This window comes from Thermobia domestica, chromosome 10, assembly GCF_964235325.1.
Source record: "Thermobia domestica chromosome 10, izTheDome1.hap1.1, whole genome shotgun sequence".
Taxonomy (NCBI): domain Eukaryota; kingdom Metazoa; phylum Arthropoda; class Insecta; order Zygentoma; family Lepismatidae; genus Thermobia; species Thermobia domestica.
Genome location: NC_137463.1, coordinates 88,887,744 through 88,911,872, shown reverse-complemented (window position 1 = coordinate 88,911,872; position 24,129 = coordinate 88,887,744). Strand labels below are relative to the sequence as shown.

The 24,129-nt window shown below is 36.6% G+C and overlaps 1 protein-coding gene across 2 annotated transcripts; it reads left to right on the top strand.

Annotated features, from left to right (window-relative positions):
* The first annotated feature begins 2,053 nt into the window (after window positions 1-2,053).
* On the top strand, window positions 2,054-21,799 carry LOC145662541 (uncharacterized). Of its 2 annotated transcripts, none has more exons than XM_081728215.1 (2): window positions 2,054-2,207; window positions 17,132-21,799. In XM_081728215.1, exon 2 carries the CDS (start codon window positions 17,332-17,334, stop codon window positions 17,767-17,769), a length of 438 nt encoding a protein of 145 aa, XP_081584341.1. In that variant the 5' UTR covers window positions 2,054-2,207; window positions 17,132-17,331; the 3' UTR covers window positions 17,770-21,799. The 2 variants fall into 2 exon arrangements, with proteins under 2 accessions (XP_081584341.1, XP_081584342.1); XM_081728216.1 differs by lacking the exon at window positions 2,054-2,207 and adding an exon at window positions 2,950-3,084.
* The last annotated feature ends 2,330 nt before the right edge of the window (window positions 21,800-24,129 follow it).

Here is a 24,129-nt window from a genome sequence, read left to right as displayed (position 1 = left end):
ATTGACTTCAGTTCTGAGTCGAAATTTCATACTAGAGAGTCCAGCGGGAAATTACCAACCCCGAAATTTTATTTAGTGAAAATCGCCGTAAGCTTTTCGAAACAAACGATTTTTTCTTCAAAACAATCAATAACAAACAAAAAACAAACGATTGGCTTTAGTTTCGAATCGAAATTTGAAAGTGGTGTGACCAAGCGGGGAATTGCCCACCCTCAAATTTTATTTAGTGAAAATCTCCGTAACTTTTTCGAAACAAATGATTTTTTCTTCAAAACAATTAATAACAAACGAAAAACAAATGATTGGCATCAGTTTAGAGTCGAAAGTTGAAAGTGGGGGGCAGCGTGAAGTTGCTCCCCACCCAACTTTATTTTGTGAATTTGTCCGTAACTTTTTCGAAACAAACGATTTTTTCTTCAAAACAATCAATAACAAACGAAAAACAAACGATTGACATTAGTTTGAAATCGAAATTTGAAAGTTGGGGCGGCAGCGTGAAGTTGGCACCCCAACTTTGTTTTGTGAATATGTCCGTAAGTTTTTCGAAACAAACGATTTTTTCTTCAAAACAATCAATAACAAACGAAAAACAAATGATTGACTTCGGTTTCGAATCGAAATTTTAAAGTGGGGGGCTAGTGTGAAGTTGGCCCCCAACTTTATTTTTTGAATATTTCTGTACGTTTTTCGAAACAAACGATTTTTCTTCAAAACAATCAATAACAAACTAAAAACAATCGATTGGCTTCACTTACGAATCGAAATTTGAAAGTGGGGGGGGGGGGGCAACTTCACACACGTGACGCTGTTCTAGAAGAATTGCATGGTGCCAAGAGAATATCTGGACAAGTGGCTGAGAACGCGAAGAAATAGTATCTCCAGCTCACAGTGAAAGCTCAGACTGAAGAATTTAAGGAACACTCGAATGAATTCATAGCCAATAACAGAGATGGTATTGGACTTGATGAGTTTTTTACTTAGTCTTAGGAAGTGGGAAGAACTTCGTTGACTTATAGTCAGTGTTTTATCGAAATTGTGTTTTATCTTCTTTCACGGAAACGCATTTTTTGAAAAGTGGTTTCACAATAAATAAAATTCTCATTGTTGACAACTTACAAGAAGAATCTCTGGTGGCTCAACGGATCATACATGATTCTGTGATGAGAATAGGTAGATCATCAGGATTAATAATTAGAAGCGGTATGATAAATTCAGTGAGAAGTTCAATCAGACAGTATCAGGTGTATTTGGAAAAGAAAAGAGAAATAAGTGCTGGAGACGAGAAGAGGAGAGAGAAACGAAAGATTCAGCAACAACTGAATGAGCTGGAGGAAGAAGAGAAGAAAATTAAACTGCAAAGACAAGAAGGATATTCAGATCAATGAGAAGAAAACTATGCGTGAAAGTATGAAAACAAATTTCTAAATGGGTTGCATTTAACAACTGCACCAACAAAAGTGTGTGTTACATAATGTGTGTGTATGAACTGTTTATTACTATAGGCAATATTATAATGCTACCGTATGTAATTGGTATTATAATGTGTAAGCATATAATGTGTAATTTTTTCATATCTTAAGTACTCTGTATTCTGCACACTTTCGTTTCTAACTTTGCATTTTGTGTAATATGTAGGCCTAATCAATATCGGCCTGATGCACGTATGTAAATTTACATTCCTTTGGAAAGAAAATTGAAAAAAGAAAGAAACAGAAAAGAACAAGGCCAACTATGGGGAGTATGGAGGGTGTGGTTTCTTTCTTTTTTCTATATTTTTAAGCTACTAAGGAGTCAGGGAAATCTGGAACTTTCGTCATGGAAAGTCAGGGAAAAATCAAAGATCTTTTCTCCAAATCGTATGGACACCCTGTTCACATTTCCAAATGAAATCATATAAATTAAAGCGTCACTTCAAAAAAGTGGGGGGAAACTGCCCCGTCTTGCCCGCCCCCCTAATCGCCGCCCATGGCTATAAGCTTATTATTGTCCAGTTTCGGAGTAAGGTTTATTTTTTTAAGGAATGAAGGAAAATTTAGACTTGGACAAGGGAACTTTTATTCAACATGATTGGCATCACTGCACACTGCAAAGCAGACGGAATGGCATATGTCGCGAAGTTGTTTCTCAATGTGGATTATTGTTTTTGAAATTGAAAGATTACTGGGATTATGCGAGATATGTTGACGATGTATGGAATTAATGCTGAGGTAATTAATTCGAAGTTTATGTACTTCGTGTTCCTATGTGTAGGTCACGTAAAAAAAAAAAAAAAAAAAAAAGGCACGGCTGTATTGCAACTAGATTTCTGAAAATGCTAAATGGTACCGTACACGATAGAGCAGTAAAAAAAAAATAAAGGCCTTTGTGCCGCAGAGTAGGTCCGGTATTTTAGGTTGAAACATACGAAAGTTTCGTCTTGAGGAAATTTATTGACATTACCTTCTAAAGTGTCTCATAAGAATTCCTCGGTACACATTTTATTTAAGAAAACTATAACGTTTTGTGTATAAATACTGCGTCTGTAAATGTGCCATAAAAAATACAGGGTGCAGTTTTATTATACGTATCCACAGATTGTAAAATATACAGAAAAATTAGGGCAAGGCTTTTATTTGCCCATTTTATGTCGAGAACAGAACACAACACAACCAACCCCCGCGAGGCTTCTAACCCGTTCCTACACTACTACTTCGAAGGTTCTAGAACACAAGTTCCCCTTCATAGATTAGTAACTAGGTTGGATCCTTTCTGTACCAATGTTTAATATTCATTTAGTATTGTCGAGCGAGCGTCAGCGAGTGAAGGCGGGTTAGAGCCCCGCAAGTCCGTTGTTTTATCTTCATCACGGCTAAATGGGAAGGGGACCTGTGTTTCTGAACCTTGCCACACTACTACTATCCCTACTTCTAGTACTGATACTATGGAACTGTATCGTAAAACTGCACGAACTACAGTATAAAAGACACGTGTCCACCGGTGCTAGATTTCTATTAAAAGCACAAACGATATCTAACCAAATCAGAAGAGGAACGCAGCCGGGACCCCTAGGGGGTGCGTCCATAGGATGCAGGCATGTTATCAATGGTGAGTATGTCGTTAGAAACGCTAGACTTATTGTTTTTAATTTTGACACTACACTATAAAAAATAATATCTTTATCGACAACTTTGTGTCCTCGAAAGAAGTACCTTTCACAGCTGACTTTACCAATGACATTTGACACCATCAAAACAATCAAAACACTGTTTACATTTGAAAATGTAACTCTTCATTTTTTATTTTTGTTTTATTTTCAGTGCTTTCCTGCATTTGCCACAATTTCTGCTCAATTTCAATTATCGGTGCCGCTCCACAAAGCGTAACCCTTTTTCTTCACCAACATAGATTCTTGTGAAACTCACACTCGAAATGTCACATCTGTCACATGCAGCCACCACGTTTGAATGCTGGAAATTAATTTCTTCATTACACCAATATGCCTGATGTCAGTATGCCTCCATTCAAAAGAGAATCAACAACACATCTAACAGTTGAAAATATCTCCTTACACTTCTTAGCACGAATTTCATGAAAAATGAAATTCTTTTCTTCCCAGTAAATTTACATATTTTTTTACATTTCTGGGTCTACTCTTCGCACTTAACCTGAAATACATTGACACGTGACGGACTAAAATGACCATAGATGACGAAAGCCTAGAAATCAAATTCCTAATCCTAATCCGAAATGGATTGAAAAGAATTGGATGTTCTTTCGGAAGAAGACAAAAAATTGCAAAATCTATGGATGATGTAGTAGGTGCAGATTAAGAATAGGGCTGTCAATATTTGGAGAATTTGTGACTTCCGACATATGTGAAGATCCCATATCTATGTGTTATATGCATAGTTGGTTCCATATTGTGAGTGTTAACATCATATGATGGGAACCAACGATGAACCACGTTATCACCTTCCACCAAACAGCAAATATGCAAGAATACACATCACAAGAATATGGAATGCTCATGCATGCAGAAATTGTGATGTTAGAAAAAGCTTCCTTCTAGTGCATGCGCACCTTCGTTAACGTGCCTGTTTTCTACGAATGCATCCTGCGCTTGCGCGTAGGCTCTCAATTTGTTCATCTCCTAAGCCAGATTAGGTGGAAAATTAGTTTGTAGTGACTACACCATGCAAGTTCAACCCATGGTCACCGTAAAATCATTTGAGGCATTGAAACATTTGCGCTGATTAAGAATGTGTCAGGGAATTTTGGGGTGAAATATATAGGAAATTAGTTTCAGAGAGTCTAGGATGAGAAGGGTTCTGCACTTACCTTAGCTTTAACTATATTTTATACCATTATTGTTTGCATCCCTTTCGTGAAATAATGGTCACCTATTGCTCTACAAAGAAAGTAGGAAAATATCTCACAAATAAGTTATACTACAACATAATTTAGAGTAGACTACTAACATACAACAAACCAAACCTAAGCTAACCTAATCGGTACTAATTTTCTTTATAGTATGCTACTTTAATCTACGCTAATCCACACTTGAGTTATTACAATTAATTATATCCCTTCCGTCTTCATCATCTCCACCAAACCCAACATAAGAATTGTCTGCTAAGCTCCACCCAGCACCGTGCCACTAACAGCTCGTAAAGGTTTCGTACTTCGATGTTGAAGTGATTATTTAACCAGAGCAAACCGCAACTCCCCAAATATCTACTTAGAGAAGCTATAGGGCTTCTGTATGTTACTTTAATAGATTATTTCCTTCCTCTTTCAAAGCGTTATCAGCATCATTTTTATTACTGTATCACCGAACTTGGAGTAAGAGGTGTAAAAATAAGAATCCGATGATATAGTAATAAAATCAGTACTCATAAGACGTTCCCAGAGAGAAAGGAAATATTCAATTAAATTAACAAACACGAAGGCGCATGGTAAACTACTTTTCTTAACTCTGCAAATGTATGTTTTTATGAAAGGAACATAACCTAACACTGTAGGTCCATGGCATGATCATCATTTAGAAGTAAGATGAGGTTAAGCAAACTTACATAATCTTTTCTTTGTACTTGAACCTTGTATCTACGTCATAACACATAAGATACATCATAACTACATTTCGGTAGTTAGTTTTATCAGATGAAAAACAAAAATATATTAGACCAATTTGTTAGTTATTCAATCTTTGGGAACGTGTACACCTTTCTAACACTGTTATGTCACAATTAATCTCTTCTTTTCTTACACTGAATATTATATATATATATATATATATATATATATATATATATATATATATATATATATATATATATATATATAATGATGACTATTTTGTCATTTCCCTAGACCAAAAAGCCCATAGATTTTCTTATTGCGTGATGCACCAGATTTTTTTTTTCATCTTTCTAGAAATTTGGACAATAAAAATAATCTTGTCTCATTTCGAACGAAAAATAAAATAAATATACTGTCATTATCATGTATTAATAATTGCCAACCTATTTTTATTTGCATTTTATTTCAGTTTTTCTGATCTAGGCACGATGGGCCTCTCCTACATTGTAGAAATTGAGAGAGGCGACTAGAACAAGAATGTTTGTAACTTCCATCATTGATAAGTCACTTGCTACATGTTTAGAAGTTTCTATATACTACGATTTAGGGAACTACGTCTTGACGTAGGAAGTATATCATTAATACTATCCATTTATTTTATATTTCCCTACCTTCCTTGTTTTCGTTCCGTGGTGCTTTCTACCACGCCACCCAAAGTACAATTTCTATTTCAGCTATGTCCTAACATCTTAGTTATTTCGCCCTTGTTATTGCTAATGCCTCTCATTCTAATCAGTTAAGTTTTTCCATTCTCCTTAACATACAAATTTCGGATAATTCAAGTGCAATATATTTTATCGTGTTTTCGTAATGTAATTGTTTCTGCTGCATCATTAACTACCAAAATATAGAAAACTAGCTATTTCTATTTTTTTTTTTTTTTTCAGAATTCTAGAATTGTCACAGCCTCAGTCATTTCATCCACCAGTGCTTTAATCTTTTTTATGTTTATTCTAATCTCAAATCAATAGCCTGTTGTGTTGACAATAATTAAATAAATAAATAAATAAATTTTCATGTTTATTTTTATCTCAAATTATTTTCACCTCTTTTTCTTTAATCTTCTTTGATATCATGTTAATTTTCTAGTTAAACTCTGCAATGGCAATCATATCTGAAAAGCTAATTTATTAGTCCTATTTCCTATCAAATTAACCTGTTCCCTTATGAAACTCGCCTTCGTGTTCTTGTAGATAGAAAATTTCTGTCACTGTGAGGCAAAACTTTTGTCTTAACACCTCTTCCAAAATCACTGTCCTGTATCATTTCCTGTATTCCAACTTTTAATGGTGGGTTCATACAAGGTATAGCTATTAGTATCCAGGACTGACGTCACAGCACGAAACCGATCACTCGCCCCAGAGAGGTGCTACTAGTATCTGGAAGCTAGTGCATCTGCACATGTTTCCCAAAGTGCGCACCAGTTCGAAACAAGAGCTTGGCTGGGAAAGACGCGTGGAAACGTATCTAGTGCTATGGTTTGCCCAAATGGGCCCAGCCCGAAAAAAACCGGTGGGTTTTTTCGGGTTGAACCCACCTGAAAAAAAAAACACTTTAAAACCCACCTGGGTTTTTGACCAATTTGTTAGTATATTATTGATACAACTAAGGTGATCACATTGTAAGTGATTTTTATCACATTTTAGTCTTTCCTTGGGTGGATTAGAGGCTTTCACGTTAAGGTATACAACAACATTCAACATAAGACCTTTATAAAGTTCTGAATGCACTGAATGAATTTATATATATATATATATATATATATATATATATATATATATATATATATATATATATAACTTACCTTAGCTTGCGATAGTTATAGAACAAATTAATGTATGAATTATGCTTATACCTATTTAAAGTAAAATAACCAATTTTGTACTTTAGAAAATATTTTCCGTGAATAGTATGCTCGTCGACTTGGCGACACCGAGGGACATTATCATTCATACGTTTGACGGGTTTAAGGTCATAGGTGCCGGTACTAATAGTACATTTGTAAATACATTAGTAAAGCTATTAGTATTATTTCTCACCTTTGATGTAAAACACAAGGTTCTTCAACCAAAATTTGGTTTTCCAACAATAACAGTTTAATTCAATCATTTGTTGCTACTCTTAAAATAAGCATTCTGTAGAATCAAAACCAGCAATAGCGTAAAAATTCTTGTCAAATTTAAGAAGCTTAATGCTTGGGGTTCCGAAGGCTATGTAACGCGTACCATTTCAAGTGCTGAGTTCAAATTTCCGTACTAGTGGAAGTTTTGATGTACACGCCATGAAAGAAATGCTCAAGACATTCCCAAATTAAACGCAGAAGGATCGGAAATGAATACTTCAACAATAAAACTATTTATTTTACGCTGAAGCCTGCCATACGGGTCCCGTTTTTGAGCCCGAGTGTCCCGCGTCCCCGTAAATTTAGTCGGGACAGGAAAATGTCCCGTATTTTAACTCCGTTTCATTTCTGCTATCAATATCAGCTTATTCGAAAAGTGAAAAAGAAAAAATTCTGACATTGGCTGGGAATCCTCTAATTAGTGAATGAACAGTGCGCTGTTGCATGTAACAGTTTCGAGGAAGTTATAACACCACCCTGTCCGACTTGATAGCGAGCGGAATTTGCAATGCTACTTTTTCCATTGTACTTGACGGAAACTCGGATACTCTCCGAAACATTTAAAAAAAATAAAAAAATAAAAAAAAAATAAAAAGGTAAAAAATAAAATAAAATAAAAATAAATAAATAAAATAATAAAAAGAAGATGGCTTTGAGAGTGTTTCTACATTTATAAACACAGGGAAGATGACTAACCTTTTCTTCAGCAACATATTAGATAAGTTAACAAGAACTATAATTTTTCAGAGGCTAGGGGCACGGAATTGTGGTTTGGTCCAGGTCTTAGAAAAATGTAAATCTGGTCCTGACAATTACACACAACACAAGGAAAAAAATCAGCTTTTCATCTGATTAAACTGACGAACGTAATTTTGGCAGATACAGCCATGTAAATAAATATTGTTAAACGCGCGAAAAATATTGAAAGTAGATTGTACCACTGATTTAAATAATTTGCATATTGTTTTCCTGTAAAGCATTTTTATAGCACATCTTGAAGTTTTTAGGCATCTTCAGTCTATACAATTAATTGCAGGGTACGAACAGAGAAAAGCAGCTGCTATTAATTTCCAAGTCCTGGAAATTAATAGCCACACCTTGTATATTAGTTTGTACCGAGTCTAATCTTTCATTTCTTCGATTCCCGGCGGGAGCTCATGTGGTTCGGATTCCACGTTAATCAGTAGGTCCACGTCTCATATAGCCTCGCTGCTGAACGGGACGTTAAACTCGAAAATCAACTCAATCTTTCATTTCATCCCAAGCGTCTTTCAGATGGTCGTTAGTTGAATTGCCGCTTAAGTGTCATGTCGTGTTAGTGGTTCATCGATGGTAGGCAGAGGATTTCCATGACCGACATGTCTATTTCAGTGCCTCCGTGACGCACTGAAGTGCTCCTTCTAGAAAGCAAGATCTAGGAGCAATCAGAGCCACCGTAGTCTTCGAAAACTAACCACAATGAGCGCACGAATACTAAACAGTCAATTGTTAAATGTTAATCTATTATTCTGAGTTACTTTCGCACAATTTCTCCTGACACACTGATTGATTGATTTTGAGTTTTACGTCCCGTTCAGCAGCGAGGCTATATGAGACGTGGACCTACTGATTAACGTGGAATCCGAACCACATGAGCTCCCGCCGGGAATCGAACCCGGGTCTCCCATGCCAAAGGCGCAAATCTGTCTTCAACATTGGGGGGGACGGGTAAGACGTTCCCATATATATATATATATATATATATATATATATATATATATATAAGCGATGTTCAAAATATTTATGAAGTTGAAAAACAATGCTGTGAAGGATCAGGGGAGCAGAATTGTCTTCAGTGACGTATTTAGGAGACTATCGGGCTCATTCTCCCCTCGAAATAATTTGTTAGTTTTACGCATTCCACGTACAACAATAATCCTTCTTACCATTTCTAAGAATGTCATTGACTTTCCATTTTCTTATGCTTTTTGTTCAGAAATAATACTGTATTTGTCAAATTTCATTCCATGTAAGAACTGCGTCCTTAATTGTTCTTTCTGTCATCCTTTCTATTTTTCTGTTTCTTTTTCTTGACGTTACTACTTTCATTTCTCCTATCATACTTTATCGACCGTTGTCAGTTGTGATTCAAGTTGGCCGTCATCAGTAACACCAAAACTAAGAGTAGCTGATAAGCGAAACTAGTGCGCGGATTTCCACACCAACATGCGCGGATATCAACATGACAGGACTTTAGTTATTATAACAAAGAAACAATTATATCGTTTAGTTATTTTTAAAAGAAGGAAATGTTTGAATTAAAGAAAATCAAAACGGGGGAATAATTAGCCCGGGAAATTAGGACGGCCAAGGGGATGCTTTCTTTTTCTTGTATGAATAGAATAAAGGGTTAGATTCACTTCTAAATTTTTGTATCATATCACATAGGATTTATCGATCTGTAATTCTTGCCATTATAACTTCAATTTATGCATAAATTAAAATATATTTAATTCTCAAACTCAGGTGGGCAATTGCCCACTTCCTTCCATGTGTTGGGCATAGAAAGAAAATCCTAAATACGCCATTGGTTGTCTTCAACATTGGAAGGTGGGCAGATTTGAGGCTTATTCTAGATAAGGGAGATGAAACTCATATTACGGTAGATGAATCTGATCAACTGTTGCAGAGTATATTAGGTGATGTAGATGAAGTAGTAGTACATATCAGTATTACAAATCACTGCCGTGAAAACATTTTGAAATCTGAATACATGCATATTTATAATTGGTATGTTTCTAATTAGGCATCCACAAAGATCCACGTTAAAATTGTTTTATAGTAATATAATAATATAAATGACGACTTCCCCAAAACTATGAAGAAAGAATATCAATTATGTATGACGCAACAATACTCTTTGAGCAAAATTATTATAATCTTAATAACATTACAGGAATCGTTTCAGAAATCTGACGCATAACATACTTTTTACTTAACAGATGTAACCTTAAGATTATAGAGAAAAATATTCCAGCAATTGAATTCTTTTCTTTGCTTACGAAACATCCTCTCTCAAAAGAAAAAATGGGACACGCGGAAATACGTAGGAACAAACCATGGTTCGAACTAGCAGAGAAGAGAAAACAGGCAAAATTACGTTGGCTACAAAATCCGAATGAAATAACTACACAAAATTTCGTAGACATCAGACGAGGAACTTCCAAAACTTTTAGAACAAAGAAACGCGATATTTTGAAAGCTAAAATTTAGTAACTTGAAGATAATAGTAAAAATAAAAACATTCGGGACATGTATAAAGGGATCAACGAATTTAAGAAAGGCTATCAACCTCGTTCTTATATATGAAAGAAAGCTGATGGAACAGTTCTCACTAATACAGATAGCATTTTAAATAGATAGAAAGATTTCTTAACACGCTTGCGATTTGCTGACGATTTGCTTAACACGCAACCAAAAACTAATGTGCGTGGAGAAAGGAAGATACACACCGCAGAACCATATATTCCAGAACCCAATCGAATAGAAGTAAAAATCGCTATAAAGAAATTAAAGAAACACAAATCTCGGGTGTAAACGAAATTCCAGCTGAGTTAGTTTTAGCTGGAGGCAAAAAATTGTGGAACAAGATACACAAACTCATTCTCCTTATCTACAACAAGGAAGAATTGCCACAAGAGTGGGAAGAATCAATCATTGTTCCAATCCACAAGAAAGGCGACAAAACTGACTGTAATAATTATCGAAGCATCTCTCTTCTGTTAACATCCTATAAAATCCTTTCAAACATTCTATTAGCAAGATTGACCCCATACGCAGATGAAATTATTGGAGATTATCAGTGTGGATTTAGACGAAATCGATCAACTATCGACCAAATATTTACCATTCGCCAAATACTCGAAAACAAGCGGAAATACAGTAGTCCGGCACATCAACTATTTATTGATTTTAGAAAGGCTTATAACTCGGTTAGGAGAGAAACATTGTACAACGTTCTTACAGAATTTGGAATACCGAAAAAGCTAATTAGATCAATTAAGGCATGTTTAAATGAATCCCAAAGTAAAGTCCGGGCAGGAAAATTTTTGGCCACGAGCTTTCACGTTAAGAATGGCCTGAAACAAGAAGATGCGTTGTCGCCATTATTATTCAACTTTGTCCTGGAATACGCTATAAGGAAAATCAAAGATAGCAACCAGGGCCTAGAGCTGAACGGTGTTCACCAGGTTATGCGTACGCTGATTATGTAAATTTAGTAGGGGATGATAGGAGAAAACTAGAAAGAAATGCAGAGGTCTTATTAGATGCGCTTGCATGGACATGGGTTTAGAAGTAAATGCAGAGAAAACTAAATACATGGAAATGCGTCGGGACCGTAATACGGCAAATTATGTATGTGTTAAAATATTAAATAATACTTTTGATAAAGTGGATATTTTCAAATATCTAGGATCAATATTAACAGACGAAAATCATATTCACGAAGAAATTAAATGTCGACTAAAAACAGGGAATTCGTGTTATTATTCAGTTCAAAACCTCTTGTCGTCGCGAATTCTGTCGAGGGATTTGAAGCTTAAAATGTATAAAACGATAATCATACCTGTTGTTCTGTATGGTTTAGAAGCATGGTCGCTTACTGAGTGCAGAGCATAGACTGAAAGTATTTGAGAACAAGATCCCGAGATAAATATTCGGACCAAGAGGAACGGGAATGGAGAATGGTGGAAACTTCATAACGACGAACTACGTAAATTATACGGCTTACCAAACATTGTTAAGGTCATCAAGTCTAGGAGGCTTAGGTGGGCAGGACATGTAGCCAGGATGGAAGAAAGTAGGAACGCTTTCAAAGTGTTAGGGGTAAGACCAATCGGAAAACGACTATTAAGAAGACTTAGGCGCAGATGAGAAGACAATATTAAGATGGATCTCGCAGAGATAGGAATACAAAGTAGAAACTGGATCCAGTTGGCCAAGAATAGAAGTCAGTAGAGAGCTTTTGTGAACGCAGCATTGAACCTCCGGGTTCCATAGGCTATAGAGTTAGTTAGCTTACGAAGCATGAGTAGATGCCTATTCTGATACTACAAATAGATTAAATGCGCATTTACTGAAAAGATGGGTTCTATTGACATTGGATATTCTATATACTCTTCGTGTGCTAGGGCCTAGGGGAGAGGAGGAGATAAGATTTCATATCAGGTTACGTCACGCACAGTCGCACGCCTTCATTTTCATTAAAAATGGAAAAGCCAAGAGAAACAAATTTCATCTCACTTTCCTATGTGGCAGTCGGACACAACTCATCACAGTTATCTGCAAAAAGCACTTTTCAAGCACTATTGGGAGAGCCTCCAGTTCCAATGTTGGGGGGGACATGTCTCCCCTTTTCCCCGGAATTCGTGCCCGTACCTACAGCTGAGACAACTTTCCAGCATGAGGAGAGGGGCATATCCTCCTCTGGCATTTATTACAATTTGTGCCCAAATAGCGGAAGTGGAATTAATACATATTGATGAGACTACTAAACTCACTACAGCACGAAGTTCAGTTTGAAATACTACAGAATACGATTCTTTTTTTAAAAAAATGGAAAAGCCAAGAGAAATCAATTTCATGTTACATTCCTTTCGGGCAGTCGGACACAAATCATGACACTTATCCGAAAAAGCACTTTTTAAATCAGATTATTGGGGGGGACAGTCCCCCCAGGTCCAAGATTGGGGGGGACATGTCCCCCTCGTCCCCCCCGGGATTTGCGCCAGTGTCCCATGCCATCCTGACACACTGTTACCGCCAAGAACGTTTTACGTGTTACTGTTATTGCGATGAAAAGACGAATGGAACATTGTGGTATTTAGCGATGGGAGTAGTTTCTATGTTAGGTACAGAGATGATTTTGTGCGTGTATGTAAACTTACAGCTGAAAAGGAGAATCCAGTGTGTTCTCATTCGTCATATAAGATCTACACTTCACTTCCTGACATTTGATCACACTCGCCATTAGTCTTCATTCAGGAAATTATGTTTAATACTAGGTTGTACATTCGTGATGTCGTCAGAACCTGTCCTCCAGCCTTTCACTTTCTGTGACTCCATCTTTCAGTACCATATTGAAAGGTGAACCCAGCGTGCTTTAGCCATTTAGGTCTGCGAACCTAAGCCTTATCAAGCACATGTGAGATGTAATGGGACTTAACCTGACCAGCAGCCGGCTTTGGAAATGACAATCTCCCAAGAGAGACATAACCTATGTAATCGTTTACTTGTTACCAGTCCTTGGGAAAAGAATGCTGAATAAGCGCCGAACTTAGTTATTCCTGTTAACCTTAAAATTGCGATCTAGCCTAGTAGAATAATAATCCTTGCTCAAAATAATGTCTGTTCGGGAACTTAGTAACCTATGTTAAAAAGAAAGAAAGAAAAAAAAAAGATTCAAATAATGTCCTGAGTAGTCGGAATATTGGACATTTTCAGTATTCGTAATTATTTCCCTTATTTTAAAATCGTTCTAGAATAAAAATATAAATAATGTATCAAATTTGCGACTTAAAATTACCATTATTTCCTGTATTGTAGCTATTTTGTTTATCTACAACGAAATTTTAATATTTATATTGCAATATTGTTGTTCAACTTCCACCCTTGACTGTGGCAAAATACAGGGAAAATGATCCAGACCTAAAGGAAATTTGTAAAGTTCTAGGGTAATTTTTTTCGTACTTAGTCCTTGGAAGACAGTTAGGTTTTTGTGAACAGAATTGTACCAAGTGAGGTGGAATTGTTTGTGTGGACTTGTAGTTAGTGAGGATTCCGTACTGTTCAAGAGTTAAACACGGTTCTCAGTGACCGGGAAAATCAGGCAATTTGATTTTTATCAGGGAAATTATTGAAATGTTCTTTAATGTCAGGGAAACAAAGTAGTCGTTCTCGATAATGAAGGCAAGTTTGAAGTAATAAGGTTATATGGAATTTAGAGATCAATCAATACAACAATATAGAATAATAGTTACAAATGCATTAAGTTATATCAAGGTGTATTGTGCCATGATTATGGTTACATTCTTAACTGAAATCAGTTGAGCTACAGTATCGTAAATCGCTTAGTGTAGACATTGTAGAGTATCTGACTTTCTGAGCTGAGATACGCACATCTTTTTATCCGCATAGTTGTTCGATACAGCTCCATCGATTTTATTTATTATTATTATTATTATTATTATTATTTTTTAAAGGATTCTTTTCCTGTGGTTCCACTTAAATTTTATGAGGATCTAACAATAGTCTTTGGAGCTAAAGCACGAAACTTCTCAATGGTTGACATTGTTCATACCTTAATTCAGTGGTGTCCACCCCCCCTTATGTCTATGACGCACCCCCCCCAATTGTCTATCCGTAGGTGTTCTCCCATGAAAAAATCTTCTTTTCGATTAATTTTACCCCCCCTCATCAACCATATTTATATAGATTTTAACCCCCCCCAAATATTTCAATGACGCAGTTTGCGTCATATCCCCCCCTTGTGGGCACCCCTGCTTAATTATGTGTATGATCACTCATAATTTCGACGTAGGTGCACCGGTTTTGTTGATTTACTTTTGTTTGAAAAAGTACGCTCTTTCGGTAGTTTCATGTAAAGAGCATCTTCAGTGAATGAATTGTTGACTCCTTACTTTCTTGACCGGTGAGTACCAGAGTCAATGTGGGTATGTAGAGAACCAGTAGGCTCTGTAGGTCACGAATATGTTGGTTTCGATGTCGCAAAATGAAATGTGTTCGAACAGGAGTCGAAAAACCGATCGGCGGTTTTGACAGCGTTGTAGTCCTTTTTCGGGTCACTATGCGGAACTCCTTCTGGCTTAGCGGTTAGCGTACGCGCCTTTGGCGTGGGAGACTCGGGTTCGATTTCCGGTTAGAGCTCAAATGGTTCGGATTCCACATTAATCAGTAGGTCCTGTCTCATATAGTCTCGCTGCTGAAAGGGATGTTAAAATCAGCTCAACTCGGGTCACCGTGCGCTACTGGAGAGGTTTCTGGTGGAGATCTTTGGGCCTATCCTCATCTCCACACTATGTTGCGTGATTCTATGCCGCACACTACCCACGAAACAACAGAGATCTAGCAGGATTTTCACAAGAAGTAACGAGAACAGCCCAGAAGCACGGACTGTTTACTTGTTGGGGCCCGTATCTCCGGTGACCGACAGGCCCCTTGGACATTGTAGGTGTAGGGACAACGGGAAGACATGATAGTTTCCGACTATGCAAACCCCAGTGTCACATCTGAAGTTGTTCCAGTGCCATAGCTCAACACGGCCAGACGCTGCTGATTACTCTCGGCTATTTCGACCCATGCGTCAGCTGAGCTTAGTTTGGTTCCAGTTTGAACCCATTCTTGGGCTTAGTTGTGATATCCAGCAGGCCCGTAGCTAGGAGTGTGTTATGAGTTCCCTGACATACAAACCAAGCTCCGCTGGTGCATAGGTCGAAATAGCCGAGAGTAATCAGCATTGTTTGGCTGTTTTGAGCCCTAGCACTGGAACAACTTCAAATGCGACATCAGGGTTGGCATATTCGGAAACTACTGTGCCTTCCCGTTTCCACCATACCTACAATGCCCGAGGGACCCGTCGGTCACCGGGGATACGCATCCTCACAAGTAAACAATCCGTGCTTTTGTGTCGGTTCCCGTCACTTCTTGTGAAAATTCCGATGGATGCCTAATTTCATGGGTAACGTGCGGCATAGAATTACGAAGCAGAATCAGGAGATGAGGATAGACCCAAAGATCTCCACCAAACGTCTCTCCAGTAGCGCACCATGACCCAAGAAAAATGAAATGAAATGAAATCTGTAAGTTTTACGTCCCACGGTTATGCCGGTTCGGCTAAAGGAGACGGTGATAATGAGAGATGAGTGAAATGGTGGAATGAAGAAAGTGGGAGGAAACGGGAGAACCCCGAGAAAACCCACGAGCACGGTGTTTGTCCACCACAAGGTTCACTTGGCGGGGGCTGGGATCGAACCCGGGACCCCAAGCACCAGAGGTGAACGCTCTACCACTGAGCCACCGCGCCCCCCCATGACCCAAGAAGTAACTACAACACTGTCGAACCGTAGATCGGTTTCTCGACTTCTGTTCGAACACACCTCACTTTGTAACATCGCAACAACGTATTCGTAACCTACAGAGCGTACCGGTTCTTTACATAGTCATGTCGACCCTGGTACTCACCAGTGAAGAAAGTAGGGAGTCACTGGAGATGCCCTTTCAATAGGATCTGGTGATGTCATCGAAGCTAGACTGTGAAACTCCTCAACGGTTGATAGTGTTAATATCGTAATTAATCGACTTCATGGTGTGCATGCTCACGCATAACTTAAATACAGATGTACCAATTTTGATTATTCTTTTTCTTTCAAAGAGTAAAGTTTCTAGCAGGTTCTGTATAAATTTTACTAGGATGTAATGACAATTGACAATTTTTAAAGTTGGACCGTGAAACTCCCCAACTGTTGATAGTCTTAATACCGTGTGTATGTTTACGTATAATTCCGTATCGCATAAACTGATACTTTCGGTATCTAACGAAACTAATAGGGTTGGGAAAAGGTAAAAATATAAATAAATAAATAAATAAAAATAAACTTTTGTCAGGGAATGTCAGGAAAAGCAGTTTACAAAGATCTGTGAAAGTAAATTGAAAGGCACAAATATTATATACAATAACATTCCTTATATTGTATACGGTATCTGTTAAACTATTTTATTTCAAAATTGTAGACCTTACTAGAAGTATCTTGTAAGATGTTTCTGTTTAATATATATTGGGTCATAGTGTGATATTTTGATTCTTATGCTCTTTGTTTTTGTTTCTTTCGATAGAGTAATACTGTAGACCGAAAGAAGAAAATGTGAATGGATAGCTTTTGTTCCACCATTAACAAAGCATACGTTATAGCAGAAAAAAGAATGAAACCGAATCAAGAACTCTTAAGAGTTGGCAATCTAATAATCGGAAAGAATCTAATGTGACTGGTATATTGAGTGATGATGATAGTGAGAGAAATATAAATTTTAGAAAAATGAAGGAAGTTACAGATGCAAGGGAGAAAGAACGTCAACGCCGTGCTGAGTTGATGAGGATTAAGCGTTCTGATGAGGCGTGGAGAGAAGCAGAACGAAGAAGAAATGCTGAAATGATGAGGATAAGAAGATTAGATTATTTTCAAAGGAGAGAGGAACGTAAACGGAATGCAGCGTATATGAGAAAAAAACGTGCCGATGAAGCGTGGAGAGAAGCCGAACGCAAGAGGAATGCTGAATTACAAAGAAGAAGGAGATTGGGCGAAAGAGGTCTTGATGAAATGCCAGCGCCGAAGCCTGTTTCAGAAGTGAAAAAGAAGAAGAGTAGGGCTACCAGTAAAAGAAAGAAGAAAATTAATAAGATACCAAAAAGTTTGATGCTTCTCTCTCGTGTTGAAAATGATAATGCAGCTTCAGAAACAATTGCTGAGTCGTGAAGAGATTGTTCAAACAAAACTTTAAGATCGAACACTTCCTGTTTGTGTACTTACTTGTGGAACCCATATGAATAAAAATATCATTACAGGGATGTCGGGAGGAAACACTCATATATACTGTATTCTTGAAAATTATAGTGACAAAGTGTGCAGAAATATAGTTAACTAACGTGGATACTAGTTTTAACGATATTTTTTTTAAGTAAAATGTTTGTCTTTATGGAGATATTCGAAAGAAATTTGTTTTTCATACACATACAAAGGTGTTATTGAGTAATGAATAGAATGAAAGTGTACGTAAAACAGAGTTTTAAGAAATATTCTTGATAGGAAATGTGTAACTAGTAAAACTAACGGTATGTTCGTTCCTTTATTTTTTTTTAAATTGTAAATATTTCGTTCTTTCTTTCTTTCAATATAAAGTATGTTTCAATTTTATTATACACTGTTAGATTTTAAATATGTTCAGAATTCGACTACTTAATGTTGCGACTTTAAAGCCAAATCAACACTATTATTTGTTCTATAGTATATACGTACATAGTTAAGAAGTCAATGCTTCCTTAAGGCCGAACAGTTAGTATGTCTGTGTCTGGTGTTGTCTCAGGGTGTATTCCAAATGAGAGCACGTATGTTCTCAGCTGATCCAGCGTCGCTAGTTCTGCTTGGGGAACTACTCGAAACATTAGGCATGCAACTTCGGAATGAATAGAGAAGAACAGTGGGAAGAGAGCCAGTGGGTTGATCAGATTATCCAATTAACAAGCCTTCTGACAGCCCAGAGCTTTTAATGGTCTGTCAAAACTGCTGGCATAACATTTCTCTGTCAAAATATTCACCATCTGTTTCTTAGTAATCTGGGAGTAAAAATCTGAGATGAGTGTACATTCACTCATGCAAATATGGGACGAAATGAAAATTCCACAAATGTAAACATTAAGACCTCGTTCTGTATCACTACTCTGCCCTCTTCAGAGTTTAATTTTTCTCTATATTTCGGCTGTCGCTGTAGCCGTTTTAAATGCAAGCTGGTATTCCTGTAGTTTCAACCTATTAAATTCATTCCTCTAGAAGAAAAATTGTCCCCAATTATTTTGACAGGCACTAGATTATTACCATTGAAAATATATACACTATCCAGTTACTGTTATTGAATTAAGAACTATTTCCTAGGTTACGTCACATTAATTCATTCTAAAACATTGTCTCTTTTTGACGGTTCTTTATCGACGAAAAAAATGTTTTTGAGTGAATTGGTGTGAAATGACTTCGGGAAATACTTTTTAATTCACTGACAGTGATAATATAGTATATACAGGGTTGTCCAAAAGTAGATATACAGTCCCGTACTGATCAGCTCACTGTATTTTATATAATTTCTTATCGTTATCAAACAGGTAGACCTAGTTTCTTTATAATTTGTTCTTAATGTCTTTTTACTTATTACTTAAGTCCGGAACAATCGAAGCAAATAAATCCATAAACTAGAATGTTATACTTGATTAATGCATAGGTGTATATCTACTTTTGGGCTACTATATGTATATATTAATGCGATTTACACACACACACACACACACACACACACATATATATATATATATATATATATATATATATATATATATATATATATATATATATATATATATATATATATATATTGTATATCAGGGATGCAAATAAGCTACAAAATTTTACTTGCCCAAGAAAAAAGCTACTAGCCCAATCCCACAATAGAAATCATTTACTTACCTTCGGTATGATGTTAAATACTCGCCCGCATCGATGAACCACTCGCTCCGGGCGAGTGGTTATTTGCATCCCTGATATATAGTTCACTCTCGTTAATTCGAACTCAGATAATTGAAAATATTGAGTTCTTCGAATAAACGTTTATTCCCCTTGAAAACTATATTGTAAACATTGGTAAAAATTTTGTTGACCTAATAACTAAAATTGAAAATTTTGTTGACCATGTAAAAACTATCCAATCAAACCAAATAAAAATCAGTAACTTCTTTAAGTTAGAACAGATAATTAAGGTTGTTACTCATATATGTGGTTCTGTGTGTTAATTCAGTGTATGTGGTTTCTGTACTTAAATGTATTTTCAATGGCTTATGTCGTGCGGCTTAATTTATGTGCGAATAAATGTTGTTTATTTGTTTGCGATATTGTATCACGGAAATAATAGGTAAAGTATAGTGCATATTAACTTTTTGCACGGAGATGCAATAGTTTTGTTCCTTGATAACAGTGCATACGTTTCGGATAATTCGAACTATTTTCGTGTCCCCTTGGACTTTGAATTAGTAAGATTCCGTTGTATATCCCATGGTTACTATTGTTATAAACTAGTGCTAGTCAAATTGATTGGAAAATTAAACTCTGAAGAAAGAGAAGTGAGTACTGGTAGAAGGTGAAGTCTTAACATTAACAATATGTATCACAGCATCCATTAGTAAGTTCCCAAGAGTAAGGTTTCTTGTTTGAAATATTTGATGAAGAAAGTGTGGTTGGAGTTTCGAAGATAGATGTCATTGTTTCTTACGGTATAATTTGTGGGATGACGAAGAAAAATGTTGTTAGTGTTAATTATTTTAGCTTTCTAAAACATAACATTCTAGAATTAAACTTTTCGAATCTCAGAAATACATAAGTACGACTTTTCAGGAAGGTGTTTTATTCGGTCTAAGATAATTTGAGTGAGGACGATTTTGGCTTCTCCACTTCCATTCCGTTTGACAGTAGTAAAGCCTTTACTCACCATTGGTAACTACTCTGCAAACAAGTTCTTCTTATCACTGTAAGAACGCTTGCCGCTATCTTTTTCTCGCTCTGTAATCGTGGTGCTGAGCTCACGAGTTACCTTTTGTTAGTAATGTTGCTAGCTCAACATAATAAAACCATGAACAAATTTTCATTTCGAATTCTATCCGGAAATCACAGCTCTAGATAGACTGAAATGTCCGTGAGGCGGGTAGTTTCACTTTCATTCGTTCGCACATGGTTGTAAGTATATAAGAAAATTTATTTTACCATCATTCACCGAAAACTTCAAGCTGTGTTAACATTTTCACTCGGGGAAAAATTAGTAATTTCTCTCAACTCTGTGTCTCAAATACGGTAGCTAAAGTGATATATATTAACATTGTCATCAATTAAGGTGTAGTGGAAGGATCCATAACAAAATTATGTACTGAAAAACCTTTAAATGCGCATTACGTAAAAGAGAAAATTCCTACGATTATTTAGAACATTGGAAATGTTAATGTGCAGTTTTCAAGAGAGAGAGAAACATTTAATATTACTTTAAAATTAATTCTTCAGACGTAAAGGTGGATGACAGAAATATTTAAAATTGCAGAGTATCTTTTTTGTTTTGCATTTGATCCATCCCGTGATGATAAATTATCCTAACTCAAATTGTATTAACGTTAGAACATTATTTAGATATGGATTAAGATTATAAGAAGTGTTGTAGATATTATCAGAATTTTTTTTTCTCAGATGTGTGTTATAGAAGGTAATTATTACAAGGTATGAGAAAAAAATTGAGAGTAATAGCAGTTATTAATATATGTTTAAGTAACTAACACATATGTCAAAACCTTGCCACATTCTGTAAACTTACAAGTCTGCATATGTGGAATAACGTGAGATTTACGTGCTTTAAAAAATATTTTATCCTGATATACAAAATACAATATAATCAGTTATTATTTTTAAAAGTAAAAATATATAGAAGCTATTTGAAGATAGGAATTGTTTAGATGAAAGTGTATCTGTAACGTAGTAGTAGTATAGAAAAATATGGTATGTAGAAACTATTAAAAGTATATTTTAATAGCTTTTATATATTCTGTATATAGTTGGGATGATTGATGTTGAAGACATTAGCTTTGGGCTGAAAGTAATTGAAAAAGACTGCTGTAGTATTAAAAGTATGATGAAATTACACAATGATTTTAATGTCGAAGGTGCTGGTAGAGAAATATCCGTTAGAAATATATGTATTTCAATTTTATATTTACATTATTTTCTTTAAGCAAAAGGATAGCACAATGAAGTATATAATATGTGTTTATGTGACAAAGGAAAAATGAAATGCAATCTTTGAGTTTTATGTCCCACGGTTATGCCGGTTAGGCTAAAGGAGACGGTGATGATGAGAGATGAATGAAATGGTGGAATGAAGAAAGTGGGAGGAAACTGGAAAACCCCGAGAAAACCCACGCACACGGTATGTAACAAAGGAATCCCGGAATGGGAATAGAAAATGAATTACCGAAAAATAGTGTAAACATGACTATATAAGTAAAAAGTACCCTGTAAGCCCTTTCACTTACATTCAGAATACTAGTCTGAAGCCATATATCAACTTTCCAGCTATGTCCATTACTGTACATAGGGGTTGTTGAGCTGCTCTCGTCCGTGACGAAGGCCGAGTGAACAGAATTCTTGTAGAACCATCCGTATACAAACACATTGCAACGAGATACTGTTCTCGCAACGTCCCGAACTCATTCTGATACTCCTGAATACTTGTGTACTGATTGGTATGTAACAAGAATCGAAAGTCGAGCGTTTGTGGAAACAATAGCCATGCTAGCAAAATACATACATGTAGCAAAGAGACAGCCACATAAATTCGCCCACAATATAACTCTCGTAAGCATGATTGTATTATTGGCGTGTAACTCGAGAAATTGCTGCACATCAATAAATAGTGTGAAGTTCCTTCAGCAGGAGGAACGAGCAGATGTATAAGCAATACACCTATACTTGGATCGAATTAGACTACGGTATACATAATTGCTATAGAACAATACATTGAGAACCGGAGATGCAGTGGGAAAGTACATGCATCGGATTCAGAGCTTTGAGACAAGAATACTTAACATTATGTATCTGCGGTGCCCACATCATACGAGATTAAAGAAACTCAATATCGGACTGTTTCAACAAACGAGTCACTGCCACGGAGATACAGTCAACATCAACCAGCAAGTTAGTTGCCGACACTGAGTTTTCTTTCAGCAAACTGAAACCTGTCTTCCACGGCTAGCGAATAAAAAGATTTAATGTTAGTTGAAGTTCTCGAGTAGTGCCTTGAAAGTATGGGAGTGACAAATAAGATCGTTGACGTGGAGCGGACCGCATTTAGACAACTGGGTCTGTAACAGAATACTGCTGACAGTGGCAGCAAAGAGTGTAACACTAATAACACAGCCTTGCGGACCGTTTTCGTGCACAAATCGCTTTGAGAAACTAGAACCCACTAGCACCCTAAAATAACGTTCGTCGAGAAAGTTTGCTACAAACTTATCCATGTGGCCATGAACATCCCAGTCATACTGGTATTTCAGTATATCATAACACCAAGATGTGTCATAATCCGTCTTTAAAACGAAGAATATAGCAACAGGTGCTCCAGCGGAAAAAGGTTTCTTGAATCCAACTTTCTTGATAAGCAAAATTGTAGTGATGAACAGTAACAGGTTGTTTCAGCAGAAAGGAAGAACAAAACAGTAAGTAATACATGTATACTGTAATTTAGATCAGACTACACCATGATCGTAATGCAATAATATGTTTAGCACCCCAGGTGTTGTGGAATTATACATGAAGTAAATTCGTAACTTGGAAACAAGATTACTTAATATAACGACCCACATTAAACGGTGAAGTCTAAAAATCGGACCATGCCAGGAAACGAGAAACTATTGTTACTGAGATACAGGTCTGAATTACCGAAGCCGCGGTGGCTCAGTGGTAGAGCGTTTACCTCTGGTGCTTGAGGTTCCTGGTTCGATCACAGCTCGCCCCAAGTGAACTTAGTGGTGGACAAACACCGTGTGCATGGGTTTCCTCAGGGTCCTGTTTCCTCCCACTATTCATTCCACCATTTCATTTATTTCTCATCATCACCTTTCCCTTTAGCCTAGCCGGCATTAACGTGGGACGTAGAACTCAAAGATTTCATTTCAAAGGTCTGAATTAGGAAGACAAGTTTGTTGGCAGTATAAGTTTACTACTGAGTTTTCTCAGCAGGAAACCGAAATCTTGTCTCGCTCGACCAGCATAACATTCAATGTTACTTGAAGTTCTTCAGTTGAATGCATTTGGAGCTGTAATAAATAACACGATTGTCAACTTAGGGCAGACCACAGTGTCATACTAAGAGCACATTCTCTTTGGGGAACACCAGTTTCCTGCAAAATTCATTCTGAGAGACTGAACAGACATGAATTTCGGCGTACGTCCACAAAGACCCCAGTTATATAGTTGTTTTACAATTCCGTAAAGTCTTGTCCTAAATCGAAGAATATAGCAACAAGGTGCAGACAATGGAAA

Bases quoted from the DNA above. Each gene is read 5' to 3' on its own strand.
- LOC145662541 (XM_081728215.1), top strand. From the start codon at position 17,332: ATGAAGGAAGTTACAGATGCAAGGGAGAAAGAACGTCAACGCCGTGCT.